Raw genomic sequence first — 20,043 nt, forward strand, 5'->3', positions numbered from 1 at the left:
ATACAATTTCAATAACTGGTCCATCTTGAAGGTTTATATTTGTTATTTTGTAGCAGATGCTCATGTGTTCCTTGTTCTAGCTCAGTGGTAGTCAACCTGGTCCCCACCGCCCACTAGTGGGCGTTCCAGCTTTCATGATGGGCGGTAGGGGTTTTGTCCCCTATTTTACAAATCACCATTAATGTGGGTGGTTAGAGAAAACTTTACTACTAACAGAGATGCAAAAGTGGGTGGTAGGTATAAAAAGGTTTACTATTTAGCTTGATCTAATTGGGTAATAGAAATGATTGCTATAAAAAGAAGAGAAATCTTGATAGTGAATTAAAGAGCAAGACCATGTTTTCCATTCATTTTTCCAAAAATAGTTGCCCACTAAGTATACCTAATTTGTTCCTTATGTTCTTAAATTTTATATGTCTATATACATTTTTTGAATTTCATATTTGATGCCATTAAGTTATGGGCTATTCCAAAATTTGCATTTGGAAGTGTCTTTGGGTAACTAAACTACATCCCTCAATTTTCTATTTTGTATTGGATAATCTATTTGATTCCATCTAAGCACTGTTCAAATAAAATGAAATTTAATTTACACCCCACTTTTCTCTAGAGCACAGGTTGACTTCACCGAAGCTAATTCATTTAATCCAATAACCTAGTACTGTAGAGAAAGTTATTTTTTTTTCATGGTTGAGAGTTTCAAATTTGGGTTTCCTCACTAACCACCCGGTAATAAAACTTTGTATTAGTTGAAGTAGATACTAGCAATTAAAGAACTTTGCAAAAGTAACTGGAACCTATTGTGTTCCTTGGTTGATACTACTTATGAAAGTATTCTTTTCAGTCTAGTGACTCAGAAAAATGTTAACTCTTTAAAGAGCTATGAATATCTTCCCATGATGCTCAGTCATGAAACATGAGAAAGCATTGAAATACTTAATTCCACCTAAATTAAAATCCTCAAAAGCACTAGAAACGTCATAGTTTGTGGTAATAGATGGAATTGTTTTGGTATGCATGCAAATTGAAGGCTTTTTTCCTATAATTGACAAAATCTGAGTTAAAATGTAATTGGCTCCTATAATTCATTACCCAATTAGAGGGTACCCAACACAGCGAATGAGTGTGGAGTCATTTTTGGCAAATATTAGATTCGAGAGCAACAGGATTACTTAATACATTAAATATTTGAACTATCATAGTAAATTGCGTGGGCGGGGAAGACTTTAAAAAACTCCTGTCCTGTGGAGACACGCCTATTGGAGAAACAAGTATCTTGTCATATGCTTCCTTATAGAGATAAGTCCATTGTGTAGATGTGTATGTTTAGGATTCACGTTATATCTAATATCAATACAGAAGAGATGAAAATGTTTACTTCACTTTTGCAGTGAAACGTAGAACATTTATATTTCTCAGTCCCAATTCCGGCCTTTGCCCGTAGCAAACAAAGTCTACGAAGTTCAGTTACTATGGTTCACTCTACACGTTTTGTAGCTCTGCATGCTGCTTGCGAAGCGAGAGGGAGTAGATTTCGGTTGCGGTTGGTCTGTCTCTCTCTTTTATGGTAAAAGCCGCCCGGAAGTAGCATTTCGGAGAAGAAAACCTAAACGGCCAAGTTGGAAGGGCACCTGGGCTTTCTCGAGGCTACCTGAGCCATGGCGGGCACGGCGCTCAAGCGCTTAATGGCGGAGTACAAGCGTGAGTAGTTAGGTTTTGGGTGCGGAAACGGAGAGATCGGGATGGACTGATTGTCTCTCGGCTGTTTGTCTAGCCCGGCCGTGCGTTGACTCCTCCTGGGCCCGTGGAAATGTCCTTACGACGGCTTTACCTGGCACGGCGCAGAAACGGGGTCGGGGTCTTAGTATTGACGAGGAGGCTGCTGTGGGAGAGCAGGAGGCGGGCTTGACTGGTTTGGGCTGTCGCTCCTCTTTCACATATTCCTCAACACCCCCCCCACCCCCAATTTTGGGGGAGCAGGTCAAATTTTAAACTAATGTTTTTCAAACTTGACAATTTTAAAATGTGTAGACTTCAGCTCTCACAATTCCCCAGCCAGCCTGTTGCCAAGTGTGAAAAATATTGAACTGGGAAACAAAATAGAAGGTAGATGGAGAATTAAGCTGTAAAAATCCTGTGGTGGCCAGCCCTTAAATTCTCTTTCCTGATCTGCTCAGTACTGAGGCGATTTAACACTAGAGGACAATATTCGTTTTGCCTCTGGTCTGAGTGATAGAATAAATGGAATTAGGTCAGAGTCACTGGAACTATTTTAACAAACTTGATTGCAACATTTGAACCTGCAAGATACTGTGTGATGCTTTCAGGTGTCAGGAATTCTTACATGAGGAAAGGTAGCATGTCAGGAGTTTAGTGTGCGTTACCTTCTTTAAATGTAATTCTTTTTGCATACAAATTTATCTGAAAACTAGACAATCTATGAGATCACCTGGAAATTTCAGTTTCACAGCAGTCATAGGTCCTGCATGTGTTATGCATTCTTTAAGTTAGTGGATTTGAGATATTTTGATTTAGAGGAGGAGCTACTTCCAACTACCTGTTAGCTTCCCCAATGACTTTGTGTGGGAAGCTGGCAGGGAGTGTTGGAAATCATATGAACACAACAGACCATGGTGGTGCTGCATGGTAGCGCAGTGGTACAGTAGGGGTCAATACAAATCATCTGAAAATCCCTAAAATTTCAATTCCATGGGAATCATGGATCCCTGTTTTTGGACACATTCTATAAGTTTACCCATTTGAAGTACATTGATTCAAAAAAAAATTTGTTCTACGATACACTGTTTCAACCAACTGAAGGTTACAAAGGATATACAAAAGAGTTTTAACAGTACTGTATATAGATGGCTGCTTTCTTTTTCATAAGGAAACAAATATGGAATTGTCTGGATTAATAAAGTTCATTAACCACTTTGCAACATATAAACTGGTTTGTGGTTGTTGAATTGCCTTTGTGTAAGACAGCTTGAAATGGTAAATGTAAAAAAAGAAAGTGGATTTCACGTAAATCAACAGAGAGATTATTCTCATATTAACTGATTCTCAGAGTGTTCTGGTGACAGAACCATCAATGTTTCCTGATTCAGAATTGAAGCACAGTGGTGAAGCATATGTTTTGATTACAGAACAGCCTAGCCTAAGATCAATCCTTTCCATCTTTTCACTAGTCTGAATCTTTGGAGACTTTGTGTCATTCACCATGCATTCTAACTGTGCATGACAAGTTCTTAAGTATGTATGCACAAACACAAAGTGTATATGTGCAAAAGCAATAACTACAATAGGAAACATTATTTTATTGTTTAAGTTTGTTGTTAAATAAACCAGAGCTAGCTAAATAAACTAAAGATAGCCTCCAGATGTTCAACTAAGTTTTCACAACATAAACACTTGTGAAGAATAATAGGAAGTTTAGTCCAAAAATAATACCTGGAAAACTATATATTAGCTATCTCTGAGGTGAATGGTAGAATGAAATTGACAAATGCAATGAACTCTGTATATTGTAACCTTGTTCAGTCTTGCCTTGAACTATAAATATCAGGACTTCATGAATGACAGTCATATATCTACCAATTACCCATTAGTCCATATGTATAGAGGGCCATGATTATTCAGTATAAAAAGGGATAATTAAATGGTCTTTTGATTTGATGTTGCATCTTTTCCACTAGAGAGAGCAATAGCTCCTCTTTTCACTTTGGTTGGTGTTTTTCATTCTTCTATTTTCCTACCTTTCTATTTTATTTTTTTCCTAGAAAACTACTGAGGAGCTAAATTTTTGGATGAAGATGAGACATTTGTTGTTAAAGATTTCACAAATCTAATAATTATCAATTAACAATATGTATGACAGATCAAAATTAATAGAAATGTATTGTATGTTAAAAAGATAGGTTTTTTTAACACAGATAATTTAAAAGAGAAAAGGCTTTTCCAGAATTTTCCAGAATACTGCTACTGTAATTGTGCAATAATGTGCATAATGGAGGAAGATTCAGTTTATGCATTCCACTCTCTTGCAAATGTATTTGGAAATATCTTCTTAAAATGTAGCCATGTGTATTGTTTACTTTTATTGTAAAGATTTTCCTTTTTCTTAGTTACTAGGCAGAATTATCAAGATAATGTAAATTTCTTGGCCAACTGCTTCGCCAATTTTGTTTTTATGTTCTGAAAAGTATGAATTATAAATAAATTAATACTGAAATTATTTATTATTCATTTTAGAGTTGACTTTGAATCCTCCTGAAGGCATTGTAGCAGGTATGATATTCTATTTAAAAATATACCTGTATCTTGAAATTAGAAAGCCTATATTAACATAATATTTTTTTTAAATAGGGCCTATGAATGAAGAAAATTTCTTTGAGTGGGAAGCTTTGATAATGTAAGTTATTTGAATAGTGTACATTTAAATTATGGATAGACTTCCACCACTGAACATCATAAATAAAAAAAATGACTTTGTGAATTTTCTGATAATCAAAATGTCAAATTTTAGAATTCTGGAACAGTTCAGACATCTGTTTATCCACATAAGTCACTATTATGCTTGCAAGTTTATGAGTTTTATAATGCACTAATTTGTCTTAAGACAAGATTTTGTAAGCCACGGAAAGTTGGTGGCCCTAACAACTATAAGTAAATAAATAATAAAAGATAGAATTTGCTGATCAAATAGGTTTCATTTTATTTGTTCATAAATGTTTGCATTGATCTCCTCTACAATGTCTGAAAGAACCTTCAATGTTTATAGTACTATAGAAGCATTATACCAGTAATAGTTTATATACCACAGAGAAACCCAAGATGTATTCCAGATATGAAGATGCCAGTTTATCTTCCTGGATAAATTTATAATGTGGAAGAAGAATTTCATTGATGTATTATTCATTGCAAAATGCAATTTGAATACAAAAAGATGAAATTACTTAATGCAGTAGTTTTTAGTCTCTTATATTTTGTATCCCATCAGTTACTCAGTTTGTTGTTATTAAAATAATGCCATGAATGACTTGTAGTGATCCTCACTACAACTGCCATCAGTAATGAGCTAAGAGACAGGGAGCACTCTTTCAATATGGATCTGCTTTTTCAGGGAGATGGTACAATCCCATCCAAAACAGACTGTGTCCATGTTTCTTTTGATCAACTGCACTTATATTTTGTCTGGATTAAATTTCAGCTTTTTCTTTTGTATCTCTGCTATTATTGAACTTGAAGGGTACCAACTGCTTTCTTAGAATGGGTTGGTGAGGAGCAGCAAAATGGGTATCATTAGCACGCCAATTGAACTGTACTTCAAGGCTCCAGAGAATCTTCTCCTGTGGTTTCATGTAGACCGGGGTGTCAAACTCACGTCCTCATGGTGGTGTCATGTGATGTATCAGAACTTTTTTCCCCTTCACTAAACTGGGTAGGGGTGGGGCCAGCATGTGATGCCTCTAGCCCATGGGCCACGAGTTTGACACCCCTGATGTAGATGTTAACGATAATAGATAATATTGAATCTTGTAGCACAGAGTAGGTCAGTAAAGTCTAGCCCTACTAAATGTTTCAGAAAAAATATAATAAATTACAGATTTTAACTCCCAAGTGATCTAGAAAGAATAACACATCTGTATTTCACAGACATACCCTGTTTAGTTTTTTACTAGGGCATTCACCAAGTTGAAAACAGTTGCAGTGCCATGCCAACATCATCATGACTGGTTGTAGGATGGTTCATTAGCAGTATTCCTACCTTTCTGAGCCATCCAAATGCAGCAACATGCACTCACAAACAGCAGACTAGTAGATGGAGTTCCTAGTCAAAAATAATTTATATAAAGTAAGGCTTTTGGAAGCATTTAGAAGAGATGTTTATGGAGATTCTCAGTCATCCAGATGTTCTTTAGAATTGAATGAGAAGCAAAACATCTTCAAGGGAAACAAAAGTCCAGTTGCCTCTTGAAAAAACACTTTTGGAATTAAGAAGAGATGTTTTGGAAAGAATGGGAGTGTGAACGAAGTAGTTTTCTTTGAAACATTCAAGGCATATTTTTTTTGCAAGACTCACATGGATGCTTCAGAAGGTCATCCTGGCTTTCTCCATTTGCTAGGAATACATAGTTACAAGTCTCATTCTGTGAGGAAGCAGTGCTGTCTGAGAAAACACTGTTTTTCTTGCATAGTGTATGTGGGCAAAGTGAGTATCTTCCCATCTTCAATTTTCTGAAGGAGGTTGATAGAGAGGGGAGAGACCTATTGGACATTTGCTGTGCAGTAATAATAGTGTTAAACAAATTGCAAAGATCAGAAAGATTTGTAGTCATAGGTTTTTTTTCTTTAGAAATGTACTTTTTCCTTTGGCATTTGACTTCTTGATTTTTTATATTTGTAAGGCTTTTGAAATGCATAAATGCAATATAATATAGAAATACTAAAATAAATTAAAGATCCTAATTAAGTAACTGACCTGCACATTCAAATCAAATCAAATCTCTATTATGGTCAAAGGCCAACATAAAGAGGATGGGGTACAGTCAATTTAAAGGCATAGACCGGTGTTTTTCAACCTTGGCGACTTTAGGATGGCTGGTCTTCAACATTCAAAATTCCCTAGGCAGCATAGCAGTTAGCAACCTTAGCAATTTTAAGGTGGGTAGACTTCAATTCCCAGAATTCCCTAGGCAGCATGGAGTTTAGCAACCTTAGCAATTTTAAGATGGATGGACTTCAACTCTGACTGGGAAATTCTAGGAGTTGAAGTCCACCCATCTTAAAGTTGCCAAGGTTGAGAAATACTGGTACAGCCAATACATCAGACTCCACAAATATTCATAATGATAAAAAAACTAAAAATACACAACAGAAAATATAAAAAGTTCTTCACACAGTTCATGTATTATTGTTACAGTATTATATTTATGGCACTAAATAGGAATATAACTATATAACTGTTGCAGAAAACTATAAAACCAAAACTATTGTATAAGTAGTCCTTGATTTATGACCACAATTGGACCCTAAATTTCCATTGCTATGCAAGGCAGTTGTTAAGTGAGTTACATTCCATTTTATGACCCTTTTTGCCATAGTTTTAACTATGTAGTCATTAAGCAAATATGGGTCTCCCCATTAACTTTGCTTGTCGGAAACTGGCTAGAAGGGTTACCAATAGTGATCACACACTCCTGGATAGTATTACAGCGGACATAAACATATGTCAGTTGCCAAGTGCCTGAATTTTGATCATGTGCTGTTATAACTTTAAATGGTCACTAAACAAATGCAAGTTGACTATCTGTAATAACCTTACTTAAAATTATTTCCAAAATATGAGAAAAAATCATGCAGTTTCTATTGATCATTTGTTTCTTCCATATCTAATAAACTATGCTTGTTTAACTCATTTAGAATCTCATGCATGTCTAAAGCATGTCTAAAGCATATAAATATCTTTCTTCCAACAAATGAATTAATTTGACTATTAGATTATGATTGTGAATACTGTTGTATGCAAATGAATGCATTGAACTTTATGCAGGCTAATACGTTTTTTCTATTTCTTATCAGAATATCTTAGATTTGGAATTGATGATTTGTTTAAATCTTACTGTTCATTATGATAACAATGTAGGCACTGGGCATTGTTGGAACTTGGTTTACCCTACAGCTAATTTTTAAAATAATAAGTACAACTTTAATACAATATCTCCAAAGGTTATCTAGATATATAATTGTATGTTTTAGTTTATATGATATGTGAATTTGTTTCAACTTGGAATTCCCCTTTGTGCATTAGGAAGTGGAAGGATAAAATAAAAACAGAAGAAATAAGCTTCCTTATGAACATAAAACCCTGATTATCTCATTAACTGACTTCATGTAAATGTTTGCCTATTTAAGTATATCATTGCACAAACACTCTCCACCTTTTTATTTTCTTTAGCAATATTTTAATTTTGTATAATGCAAGTTGTAGTCAAATGTTTTGTGTATATTCCAAGATACATGTATTATCTGATGACTGCATAAAACTAATATTCTGAGGTGTTCCATTGTGTCTCTTGTTATTTCAGATGAAATCATTGATTTATAATGAAAACTCTTGCAGTTCTTTTTTTTTTACATTAAAAATAATTTATTGTAAAACTTCAGTTTTTGACTTCCAAGATGTGATGAACACCCCTCATAAAATGATAGAAACAAACTGTAGACAGTTGATTCAAAAACTACCATTTTAGGTTTTTTTAGAAACATTTACAAAATGCATGTTAAATATAAAAATAATATAAGATAATATTTATGTGAAATTATCAATATTTGTACCACATAAATTTAGTTTCAAACAAGATTATCTATTTGAATGAATACTATAGCAAGATTCTATCAAATGGTATCAGTTTCATTTAGTTGAGGTCAGTTTTTTTTCTTTCTACTTTCCTTTTGTATGGTGAGCCAGACTTGAATACAATAACATTAAATAACAATAGAAAATCACAAATTGCTTAGTGTGCAGAAGCCTATATTCGATGCCTGGCTTTAATGTAATAACTCTTTGTAATTGAATACACCCAAATATAATGAAGCTTTGTTTTGAACAAATATATATTCTTTCATATCATTGTAAGGCCTAGTCGCTGATACACCTGAGAAGATAAAAGTTGGGGTCCTTGGGCAGGAGTATACTTGGAAAGAATTAAAATTAGAATTAGAAATTAGAAAATTAGAATTACAAAGATTCAAAGCTGTTTATGTAAATAACATTCAAATTATATATTGTATGTTAATAGATACAATATATTTTACATTGTCTTAAGGAATATGAAGATGCAGTAGTAGGAAATATTTAAATTGGCCTTTTCCTTGCTAATTTAAATATAAATTATTGGGGCAGATTAGTTGTACCTAGATATGCTGTTGGAGACATGCACAGAAGGAATATGGTGAGAGTAAAAGGGTAGGAAAAGAGAATCAGTATTGTACCACTAGGCGGAAAAAGGTTGTACTACTAGGTTCTCAAAAAAAAAAGTGAACTTGAGAATAGGGCTTAATAATTATGTTGGATGTACATACTATATTGGACACAGGATAGCAATAAATGTAAGTCAGGTGAAATAAATGAAGGCTTTGTTGAAATAAAACTTGAAGAACATGGTAGATCTATAAGAGAAATTAGAAGAAAAGAGAGGAAAAAATGATGAACTATACGATAAGAGCTATATGATGGTGATATTTTTTCACATAGTAATCTAGTTTTCTACAGATAAAACTCTTAAAGAAACCTGTGTGGATGCTTTCCCATTAATGATTTTAGTTGCTAGTATGTACTTATATGTTTCTAGTGTGTATTATCTTAACACAATCATTTAAAAACATTTTGGATGCGTTCCTTATGCTAGGATAGCGTGCATTTCTTAAATATGAATATTGAAGTTGCTTTGACTTGATGGGTTACATTTTATTGCATACATCTTGTCATGAGGCCATGACTAAAGTTATTTCATAAGCCTTGGTTATTTAAAAACTTTTAAATTGCAGCTTTTGACACCTTTGTCCATGTTGAATAAGCTGTGCTCAAAGCACCATTTTCAGCGCTTGCTAGCAATATTTCTTGACGTGCAGGTACTAAAATCTGGAACATGCCTTGGAGACAGATTGAATATAATTAAATAAACACACCCTAGCAATTATGTAGTATTGTGACCTTCCTTATAAGTTAAATGTACAAGCTTTGATTTCTCAGCCCTTCAGCTTTTTGTTTTAGAGTAGTGGTAATGATATGTGAATGTTTAGCCTAAATTCCTTTCAGCTTCTTTCCTGAAATAAAGTAATCTGATGAAATTGGTATAGATTTACTGGAGGGACTGTTTAGTGCAGAACTGTTGTGCTGTAACTATTAACTGATAATGTAATGCAGGATGATTGGTGGAGAGCAGAGGCTTGCTATCTTTTTTTATCAGTTCTGTTATCTGTATTTTATTTAAATATCTGCTTTTGGCAAAAGCTAAATCAAAAGAGAATTCAGTAAAAGCTGAAATCTATGCTCTTGCAAAGTTCTCTTAATGTTTCAGAATTTCACTAGAACATTATGTAAAGTTTATTAAAATAATTAATAATATAGAGGTGGTTCCAGCTAAGAAATTATGAAGTTTTGTATCACTAGTCCTAGCCATATTTGAATAAGAAGAGACTTATACTTTAAGAGAAGCTGCGTTGATTTAAATCATACCATACATATTCTCTTTAGATAACTCAGACTGTCATTAGTTAGGAAAAACACTTTTCTAATAATTAGATAGCCAGTTTTATTTTTTTTTAAATACAAGTTTAAAATTTATGGTAGTTATACAACCATACCAATTTAGGGGACTTTTCTCATTTGCATCTAACTGTAACACAGATATGTGTTACATATTTAGGATCTAATGTTATTATCCCCAAGCACTCTGTTTCACAGTCAGAATGATTCCTTTCAAGGATGAAATATTAGTAAGTTGGAAGGGCATTGTCATACTTCTGGTAAAGTTTGAATGGGATGTTTTACAGGTAGAATATTTTGACATTGAAACAATTTGTACACCTCTAGGACAGGGATGTCAAACTCATGGCCCTCTGTTATGGTTACATGAAAACAGACTTTAAATTTAATACATATCAGTAGAAAAGCTTTGAAATGCTACAGATTGTATATAATTCATTTGTGTGTCACTGATTTAATGTTTGTTTATTTAAAAGTATTAAATAGCTCCAGACTTTAAAATTAATTCTTTCTTTCTTTCTTTCTTTCTTTTTCTTTCTTTCTTTCTTTCTTTCTTTCTTTCTTTCTTTCTTTCTTTCTTTCTTTCTTTCTTTCTTTCTTTCTTTCTTTCTTTCTTTCTTTCTTTCTTTCTTTCTTTTTTGCTTCTAGGGGTCCAGAAGACACGTGCTTTGAATATGGAGTTTTTCCTGCTATTCTGAGTTTTCCTCTTGATTATCCTTTAAGTCCTCCAAAGATGAGGTTCACATGTGAAATGTTCCACCCTAACAGTAAGTTTTGTCAGTAGAGATGCACTGTGTTTTCATATCAGTAAAAAAAAACCTGTTAAGTCTATGAAGTCTAGTATTATTCATTTAGCTTCTCCCGCCCCAAATTATGGCAATCTGAATCCTTTTTTAAATGAGAGATGGAATTTTTCAGTACCAGTTAGGGTGTAGATTTTAAATTATTAACTATTTTTAAGGATTTTGCTTAACACTTTTGCACACATTTAATTGATACATAATTCTTCACTTGTAGATTCGTTTTTTGTTATGAACTAGATTTTTAATTTTAGTGATTGCATCTATCCCACAGTTGATAATATTTTTCTCATTGATGAGCAACATACAGAGATATGAAACAAAGGTTATGTAACATCTGGCTGTACTTCAGGATACTTTTTTCAAACAGATGTAATTCCACAAGTGAACTAGGCTGAAGAAAAAAGTTTTAAAATAATAAATATATTACATATTTATCATATAGTGAGTTTGGCCTAGTTTTAGGGCACTAGGCTAGAAACCAGGAAACTATGACTTCCCGTCCTGCCTTAGGAATGAAAACCAGCTGAGAGAGAGACTTAAGTATGGCAATTAACAGTCTGCAATTACACAATAGTATAAAAGTTAAATAATATTAAATTTGAAATCTGGAAAATGTATTTTTTCCCAGAATTCAGGAATTTCATTAGTAATATTTATTTACTGTTTGGTCTACCCTCAATATCACAATCAAACAAACAGTACCAAAGAAAAATACAGGATTGATGATTAGAGTTATTGGAAAGTTCGGTTGAACTATGTGTCTATATGGTCACTAGTAGTTAAACATGACTGAAGTAGGACTTTATTGTTAATATTCAAAATATAAATAAGAAAAATAAACATCTTGCATGTTGCATTCACTTCTAGTTACTATAGGCACCAAACACTTTGAATTGGAGTTTTACACATTGAGATTTAGTTTTATAATGTGAACTCTTAATTCTTAATTTTAGCAAACAGTGTGTTTCAAAATATATTTTGATTTAGAGAATACTATTTTGTGAATGTTATTAAAAACAAAGACAATAAACAATATAAACATTAGAAGAACATTAAACATTAAGGATTGTTCTATCTGATTTATAAATTCCCAGATGTAATTTATTTTAAGGAAAATCATTTGCAGAGTGAATTCAGTTGTAATGATTTTAGTCAGTTTTTTAGGAGCAGAATAGAAATATCATCACCTTCTTCCAGCATGTTTTTAACACTTCATTCTAGCCTACAGCCATGGTATTCCTCGGTATTCTCTGATTCAGATACCATATGCACCAGGCCTGACCCTGTTAATTTTCAAGCCCAGACTAGATCAGCAAATTGTTACTATTTACTGAAGCTAACTTATTTTAAATGCAGCCATAATTTTGCAAAGCCAGTTCTACACTTATTAACTTATAAAGACAGAGCTTCCCTCTTTTTTGTTGATATCTTGCTATTTTTTGATGAAACTGGTATTTGCCCCAGTACATGTCTTGCATTCTTCTTTACTTCTTTTATCTGTCAACTTTATTAATCCTATAAACAGCTATAAATGACTATAATACCATTCTCTGACAAAAATGAAAATATACAGGAAAGCTACAGTGATGTTTAACTCCAGCTTATAGACAACTAGATTAGAATTGAAAGAGTATATAATTGCTGTGAGACTTCTCAACAATGTGCTAGATGAGATAGTTTCCATCCTTGATGGTAAAACTCTTCTTTTGTTGTTGTTAATATAGTCTCAAAATATAATTCTGTTAATAATTTTTATTCAATCATTATTGCACTAACTTGAAAACATCTTCCAATTTAATTGGCTGATCTTTTCAGTTTATCCGGATGGGAGAGTTTGCATTTCCATTCTTCATGCCCCTGGAGATGATCCAATGGGCTATGAGAGCAGTGCCGAACGATGGAGTCCTGTGCAAAGTGTGGAGAAGATCCTCTTGTCAGTGGTTAGCATGTTAGCAGGTATGAGAAAGGATAGCATTCTAAGAGACAACAGTGAAGAAAATTTGAAAACACAAATCACTAGACTTTTCCAGAATGTTTTATCTCCCAAGTTGTTTAATCTAGAAATTTCTAGATGAATGGTTACACAGTTGGTCTCAGTAATGCTAGGCTTTTTGCTAAGCTGCTAGAAGGCCAGGCTTAAAGGGCCATTCTTGAAAAGTTAAGGAAAGAATTAAGAACCTTTTTATTTTAATTATTTGGTCCTGGCTTATTTTGCAAAGTGTCACAAAATTAATAGAAACATTTTATTTTATTATTTTCATAATGCTTTTCATTAATAATATATAGATTTAAATATTAAAAATACAATTGATTACAGTAAACATTGCAATACGTTGCAATATATCACATGACACAATCAAGTTTGACACCTGTGAAGTAGCCTGTTGTATAGTTTAATATCAAAGTTACCATTGCATGTTATGTTACTGTGGCAAAGATACTGTCTAGGACAGTTTATAGTTATCATATTAGGCAAAGTAATGAGTACCCCTGGCTACTAGGTCTTCCTTCCAGCAATACAGCTGATTCTGTGCAGACCCTTTCAGAACAGTTGGAATTCTGCAGTGACTACAATAGAACAGACTCTTGTTTTCAACTGGATGCAATTCCCACTTCTTTGTCTTTATCCACACTCTACCTCAGGAAGATCCTGTGTTCTTTTCCGCCCAAATCTTTTCCTGGTAGTATGGATTTTTTTCCCCCATTACACATACATTTCTCCATGGAACAGGACAAATATTTAAAATTCAAGATATTTCCATTCTCATACAATCAGCATCTACAGGAAGTTATTTAAGTACATAAAGTGCCTCTTTAAGTGGTTTGAAATAAATAGCAAGGCATTTTCAGCAAACTACAGGTGAAACTCAAAAAAGTTCATTTATTTCAGTAATGCAACTTAAAAGGTGAACCTAATATATGAGATAGACTCATTACATGCAAAGCAAGATAGTTCAAGCCATGATTTGTCATAATTGAGATGATTATGGTTTATGAAAACCCCAAATCCACAATGTCAGAAAATTAGAATATTGTGAAAAGGTTCAATATTCTAGGTTCAAAGTGTCCCACTCTAATCAGCTAATTAAGCCATAACACCTGCAAAGGGTTCCTGAGCCTTTAAATGGTCTTTCAGTCTGGTTCAGTAGGAATCTCAATCATGAGAAAGACTGCTGATCTGACAGTTGTGCAGAAAACCATCATTGACACCCACCATAAGGAGGGAAAGCCTCAAAAGGTAATTGCAAATGAAGTTGGATGTTCCCAAAGTGCTGTATCAAAGCACATTAGTAGAAAGTTATGTGGAAGGGAAAAGTGTAGAAGAAAAAGGTGCACAAGCAGCACGGATGACTACAGCCTGGAGAGGATTGTCAGATAAAGGCCATTCAAAAGTGTTGAGGACTTTCATAAGGAGTGGACTGAGGCTGGAGTCAGTGCATCAAGAGCCACCACATGAGCTTCCAATGTCATATTCCTCTTGTCATGCCACTCCTGAACAACAAACGTCAGAAGCGTCTTGCCTGGGCTAAAGAAAAAAAAGACCTGGTCTGTTGCTCAGTGGTCCAAAGTCCTCTTTTCTCATGAGAGCAATGTTTGCATCTCATTTGGAAACCAAGGACCCAGATTCTGGAGGAAGAATGGAGAGGCACACACTGCAAGATGCTTGAAGTCCAGTGTGAAGTTTCCATAGTCTGTGTTGATTTGGGGAGCCATGTCATCTGCTGGTGTTGGTCCATTGTGCTTCATTAAGTCCAGGGTCAACGCAGCCGTCTACCAGGAGTTTTTGGAGCACTTCATGCTTCCTTCCGTAAGACGAGCTTTATGGGGATGCTGACTTCATTTTCCAACAGGACTTGGCACCTGCCCACGCTGCCAAAAGCACCAAAACCTGGTTCAATGACTGTGGGATTACTGTGCTTGATTGGCCAGCAAACTTGCCTGACCTGAACACCATAGAGAATCTATGGGGCATTGCCAAGAGAAAGATGAGAGACATGAAACTGAAGACTGCAGAAACTGCTGAAACTGCAGAAGAGCTGAAGGCCGCTATTGAAGCATCCTGGTCTTCCATAACACCTCAGCAGTGCCACAGGCTGATAGCTTCCATGCCACGCCGCATTGAGGCAGTAATTGCTGCAAAAGGGACCCAAACCAAGTATTGAGTACATATGCATGCTTATACTTTTCAGAGGTCCGATATTATTCTATGTACAATCCTTGTTTTATTGATTGCATGTAATATTCTAATTTTCTGAGATTGTGGATTTGGGGTTTTTATGAGCTGTAAGCCATAATCACCTTAATGACAAATCACAGCTTGAACTATCTTGCTTTGCATGTAATAAGTCTTTCTCATATATTAGTTTCACCTTTTACTTTGCATTACTGAAATAAATGAACTTTTGCACGACATTCTAATTTTTCGAGTTTCACCTGTACTGTCTGAAGTTTCCTTTTTCTTCTTACATGTGGATGTAGGAAGACAGGTGTAAACAGATTACATCAAATATCAAGACCACTTTTACTGGTAATTCCAAGTCATAGTATGGCATGGGGTCTGAATCAAAACTTAAAAGAACGTCATGTAGTTACTAAGAAAGAACATTCTGATAGCTTGTATTTGTTGTAAACGATTGGAGTTATTGTACTCCATTCTTTTGGAACAATGCATGAAATGAAATAAATTTTGGAATTCTTGATCTTGTGTATATTTTACTTCAGTGTGTGTGGTTCTTTTAATGAGAAACACTGTAAGCAGATGTTATTACTGTATCTTCTCCTGTTGATCAGCTTTTATTTTCCCTCACTCTAGAACCAAATGATGAAAGTGGAGCCAATGTGGATGCTTCTAAAATGTGGCGAGAAGACAGAGAACAGTTCAACAAAATAGCCAAACAAATTGTCCAGAAATCACTTGGTCTTTAAAAAAAAACCAAACAAAACATCTGAAACTCTTGACAATCTTCTTGTTGAACATTTTATAGACAGAGGCTGATAGTAGAACTCTGAATTGGTACCAAAAAACAAATCTTGCAAAGCTGTTCATGAATTTTTGCTCCTCCCTGTATATAAGCATGCATCAATCTTTTTACAGTTTGAAAGAAAAATCTCAATTTAAGACATACCAATAGATGGGATGCAAGTACAGTGGAGCTGTAATCAGTTTCTATTAGTAAAAACTTCTTAAGTCTCTGCAGTTGTATCTGTAATATCATATTGCCTTTCATCACAGTACTATTCATCTGTGTGGCTAATAGGCTTGAGATGATCTGTGAATATCTTATTATTTAGAAAAGTATTGAAATATTGTTAGTGGAAGCTATTTGTCGCCAATGAGAATTATCCTTTTAAGGATTCTTATTTATATAATCTCATTTAATTTTAAAAAAGGAATGTTGACCATCAAAATGTTACACAATAAGCTGGACTATCTTTGTCCTGAGGAAGAAGTGGTCAGTATAATCTTAGTTTCTATTATAGCACTCTGCTTGTCTAAATTAAAAACATTTTATGTGATTGGACATGAAGATATTCAAAAGGAATATAGTTCCTTCTGAAACAGAAATTGAACTTGATATAACTCCTATAAGCTCAGGGTTAGTTGGACAGTCATTCATAAAATAATATTTGATTTCTCTGATTGGAAACCCCACCCATGATATTTATAAGAAATAATAAAGTAATGTATGGCAGAAGAGCATTCTTCTTCCAAGCTAATCTCTAATATAAATACTTAATTTTTAAACCTAATATTGTCTACTCAGCAGTTCTAATGGAATTAGGATGACCATGATTTAGTATGAACTTTGCTGAAGGAATATTTGACTTCTAATATCATTCTTGTAATTTCCCGAGGGTAAAATTAAAGGGAATACACACACATTCACAATTCCTCTATTCATTAATTTAGTTGGGCAGCACTAAGGAACAAGTTTTTAAAGGATATTTCATATGCATTGCAGAAATCCATCACATTAAGAAGATGCCAATTGCCCTGTATCTCTTATTTTATTATGTAGTTCACATATATTAGGTAAGGAATATCTTTAACAACTAAATTAGCCTTAAACTATATTTAAATGTTTCAGTTCAATCAAATCATCATTTAAATCAATGTTTTATAGATTTGCAATCTGTGAAGGATTGATTCAATAAAATATCTTTTTGGAATTTATTTCATGTAATTTTTATAAGGTAGTCCTTGACTTACAACAATTTGTTTAGTGATCATTCAAAGTTACAACAGTGCTGAAAAAAATGATTTATGTCCCTTTTTCAGACTGGCAACCATTCCATTGATACAATTTATTAATGATTTAATAATTAATATTATTTAATTTAAAACATTCATTTAAACACCCATCTTATGACAAATTCTGGCAGCTCCCAATCAAAAACTAAAACAACATAAAAATGTTCATTCAGGGCTTCCTACAGGATGTTGCTTGCTCTTCAGTATGAATTTACTTAATAAACACGTAGGAGAAGATGGATAGCCATACAAGTTCCCGTTATATCTACTGCTGTACTATGAAACTCTGTCATCTTGGAATGAGGACACTTTAATAAATTCTTTCATAATGAAGGCAAACTAATTGGTACATTCACAAGCAAGTTCAGAGAGCACCAAGGACCCCACATTCAGTTTAGGTCAGGGGTGCCTAACTCATGTCGTCATATTGTGACTTTTTTCCGTTTTGCTAAAGGTGGGGTGGGTATGGCCAGTGTGTGTCTCATCTGGCCTGCGTGCTGCGAATTTGGCATCCCTGCTTTAGGTTATACTTGGTTAAATGTGGTTATGATGATGCAATATCCCTGCTATCGGAAAGGCATGATTTGATAGATTATTTAAAAGGAGGAAAACTCATTATCTGGTATAATTTCCCTGCCTCTGAGTACTAAAGTTAGTAATTATCTAATCAATTTTGAAATAAATTTAAAGAATGACATCATGATGTGTCTTGCTGTTCTTTCCTTACCCTTAAGGCTTTGGTCAAAAATGTGTGATGGTACATTCTGCATTGCAAAAAAAACGCCAACAACCCCAAAACCCCCATTGTACTTGTTCCCTGATTTTTTAAAAAAATATATCATTAAAACTTGTTTCTTGAGAAAAATGGATGTACTATTACTATAATAGGCACATGAATAATTTTTAATCTACATTTACCACCTCTCTGTTCAGAATGTTTGCCTAGGGTTTATAGTTTAATAATTGAAAAGGATATAAAGAATTCTTCTGCCCAGCAAAGGAAGCAGTGTTAGGACACAAGAACAGGCAAAATAATTAGACCTACATTCATCATATCGGTTTCTCTACTTTGAAAGGAATAACTGCTGTATTAAAGGTGTTGGAACTACATAAAACAGTTGAGGCTTCAGGGCAGGGCTACTCCCTGTCTTGTTATATTTGGCCTGGCTTTCAAAAGTCACAATTATCTGCATGATGAGAAACATGTGTTGGTATGTTAGCTTTGAAGTTACTACATGCACTGAAATTGACACCTATCTGTTCTTTTGTTGAGATGTTCCCTTCATGTATACAAAAATGGAAAAATATAAGCCCAAGAGTTATAAGTTTTATAAAAGTAATGGCTTGTGCTCTTTAGTTAATAGTATACACTGAATTGAAAAGAACTAGTGGTAGCTAATAGGTTTATCTACTGGCCTTAATTGTACATTTTTTTTACTAGATGAAAACATTCCAATTCGTGTCAACACCTGAAGAACAGCAACTACAAGTAAACTTCAGTGACTTGGGGCAAATGAATTGTAGAGTATGGGTTACAGAGGCTTGTTTATTAAATAAATAGCCTGACAAAAAATGTCTTAAAGTTTAAAAATCCCTCCTTAAGTTACAAAGAATTCCTGGTATCGGAAAAAAATTGCTTGTTTTAAATTGCAACATAAACATTTTATGTAATTTAATAAAAGGGTTTTTCCCCGATAAGAACAGTCTTTTTAAAATGATCTTTATCACGGAAAGGCAAACTTTTTAATTCACTGGTTAGTAGAATTAAAAGCCCACAAAATAATCAAAGAACATATAATGGACTCTTGCACAGATTTTCCTGAACAAAGACCATGTTTTAAAATAATCTTTCTCTAATTACTACTTAACATTCCTAGCTTAATGAGAGAGTGAATCCGACTTAAAGCTTCAAGGAAATCTTCTTCATCTTACCTTTTCCTGGTGTTGGATTCCAGGGCATTGTGCTCATGCAAGCTTGTCTCAATGTTTACTTGGTTAGCTCTGAAGAATAGTGCTGGGTATTAGAAGTGATAACTAAAAGAGATTTTACAAGCAGATACTATAGATCTCATTTAAAATAGCCAGTCCTTGTACTGGTTGACTTTTCTTTTTCAAGTCTCTAAATCTATTTGTAGATATCTCTGAAATGGCCCTATAAGAGATGTGGCAATTATCTGAGTAGGAAAGATTGTATTTAGTTGTTCATAGAAGCATATAAATATTAAGGTATTATAGCAAGAAATCTAGCCTGGTATCTTCTACATTCCCCAGCCATCCTGACTAGTAGATTTATTTAACCATTAACCAATATATCTTTTTTCATATATATGAAAGAACACTATTTGATATTACATCAATATCCTCTGCCTAGTGAAAAAAAATAGTAATATCAAATAGTTTGCACATTTAGATACCATAGAATATGATTAGTATTTTATTGGAACTGGGAATAATCTATGATAATGATTTATTTCAATTCTTAAGGGTGTTTTTTGCTGGTATTTTATGCTGCATAAGGAAGGTAATGGGTGTGCTTAGCCTACAGTCTCTAAGTGAAATTTCACAAATTGATGTTTTAGCTACTTCAGACACATGGTGGTGCTTACAGCTTGAATAAATGAAACATTGTTCCTTAAAGTGGGGAAGAGAGGAAAATAACCAGCTGCTCCAGTTAACTTGGAAGATGCCATACTCTAGGAGCTGAGCTGGGCCCAGTT

The 20,043-nt window shown here is 34.0% G+C and overlaps 1 protein-coding gene across 2 annotated transcripts; it reads left to right on the plus strand.

The window, feature by feature from the left end:
* The first annotated feature begins 1,503 nt into the window (after positions 1 to 1,503).
* On the plus strand, positions 1,504 to 18,026 carry UBE2G2 (ubiquitin conjugating enzyme E2 G2). 2 transcript variants are annotated; one of them, XM_026701382.2, is made up of 6 exons: positions 1,504 to 1,701; positions 4,252 to 4,287; positions 4,366 to 4,411; positions 10,919 to 11,037; positions 12,889 to 13,029; positions 15,887 to 18,026. In XM_026701382.2, exons 1-6 carry the CDS (start codon positions 1,659 to 1,661, stop codon positions 15,997 to 15,999), a joined length of 498 nt encoding a protein of 165 aa, XP_026557167.1. In that variant the 5' UTR covers positions 1,504 to 1,658; the 3' UTR covers positions 16,000 to 18,026. The 2 variants fall into 2 exon arrangements, with proteins under 2 accessions (XP_026557167.1, XP_087789211.1); XM_087933085.1 differs by lacking the exon at positions 4,366 to 4,411 and having other exon boundaries at positions 1,520 to 1,701.
* Positions 18,027 to 20,043: the final 2,017 nt, after the last annotated feature.

This window comes from Pseudonaja textilis, chromosome 4 (genome assembly GCF_049901715.1).
Source record: "Pseudonaja textilis isolate UNSWEBS1 chromosome 4, rPseTex1.2, whole genome shotgun sequence".
NCBI classification, from domain to species: Eukaryota; Metazoa; Chordata; class Lepidosauria; order Squamata; family Elapidae; genus Pseudonaja; species Pseudonaja textilis.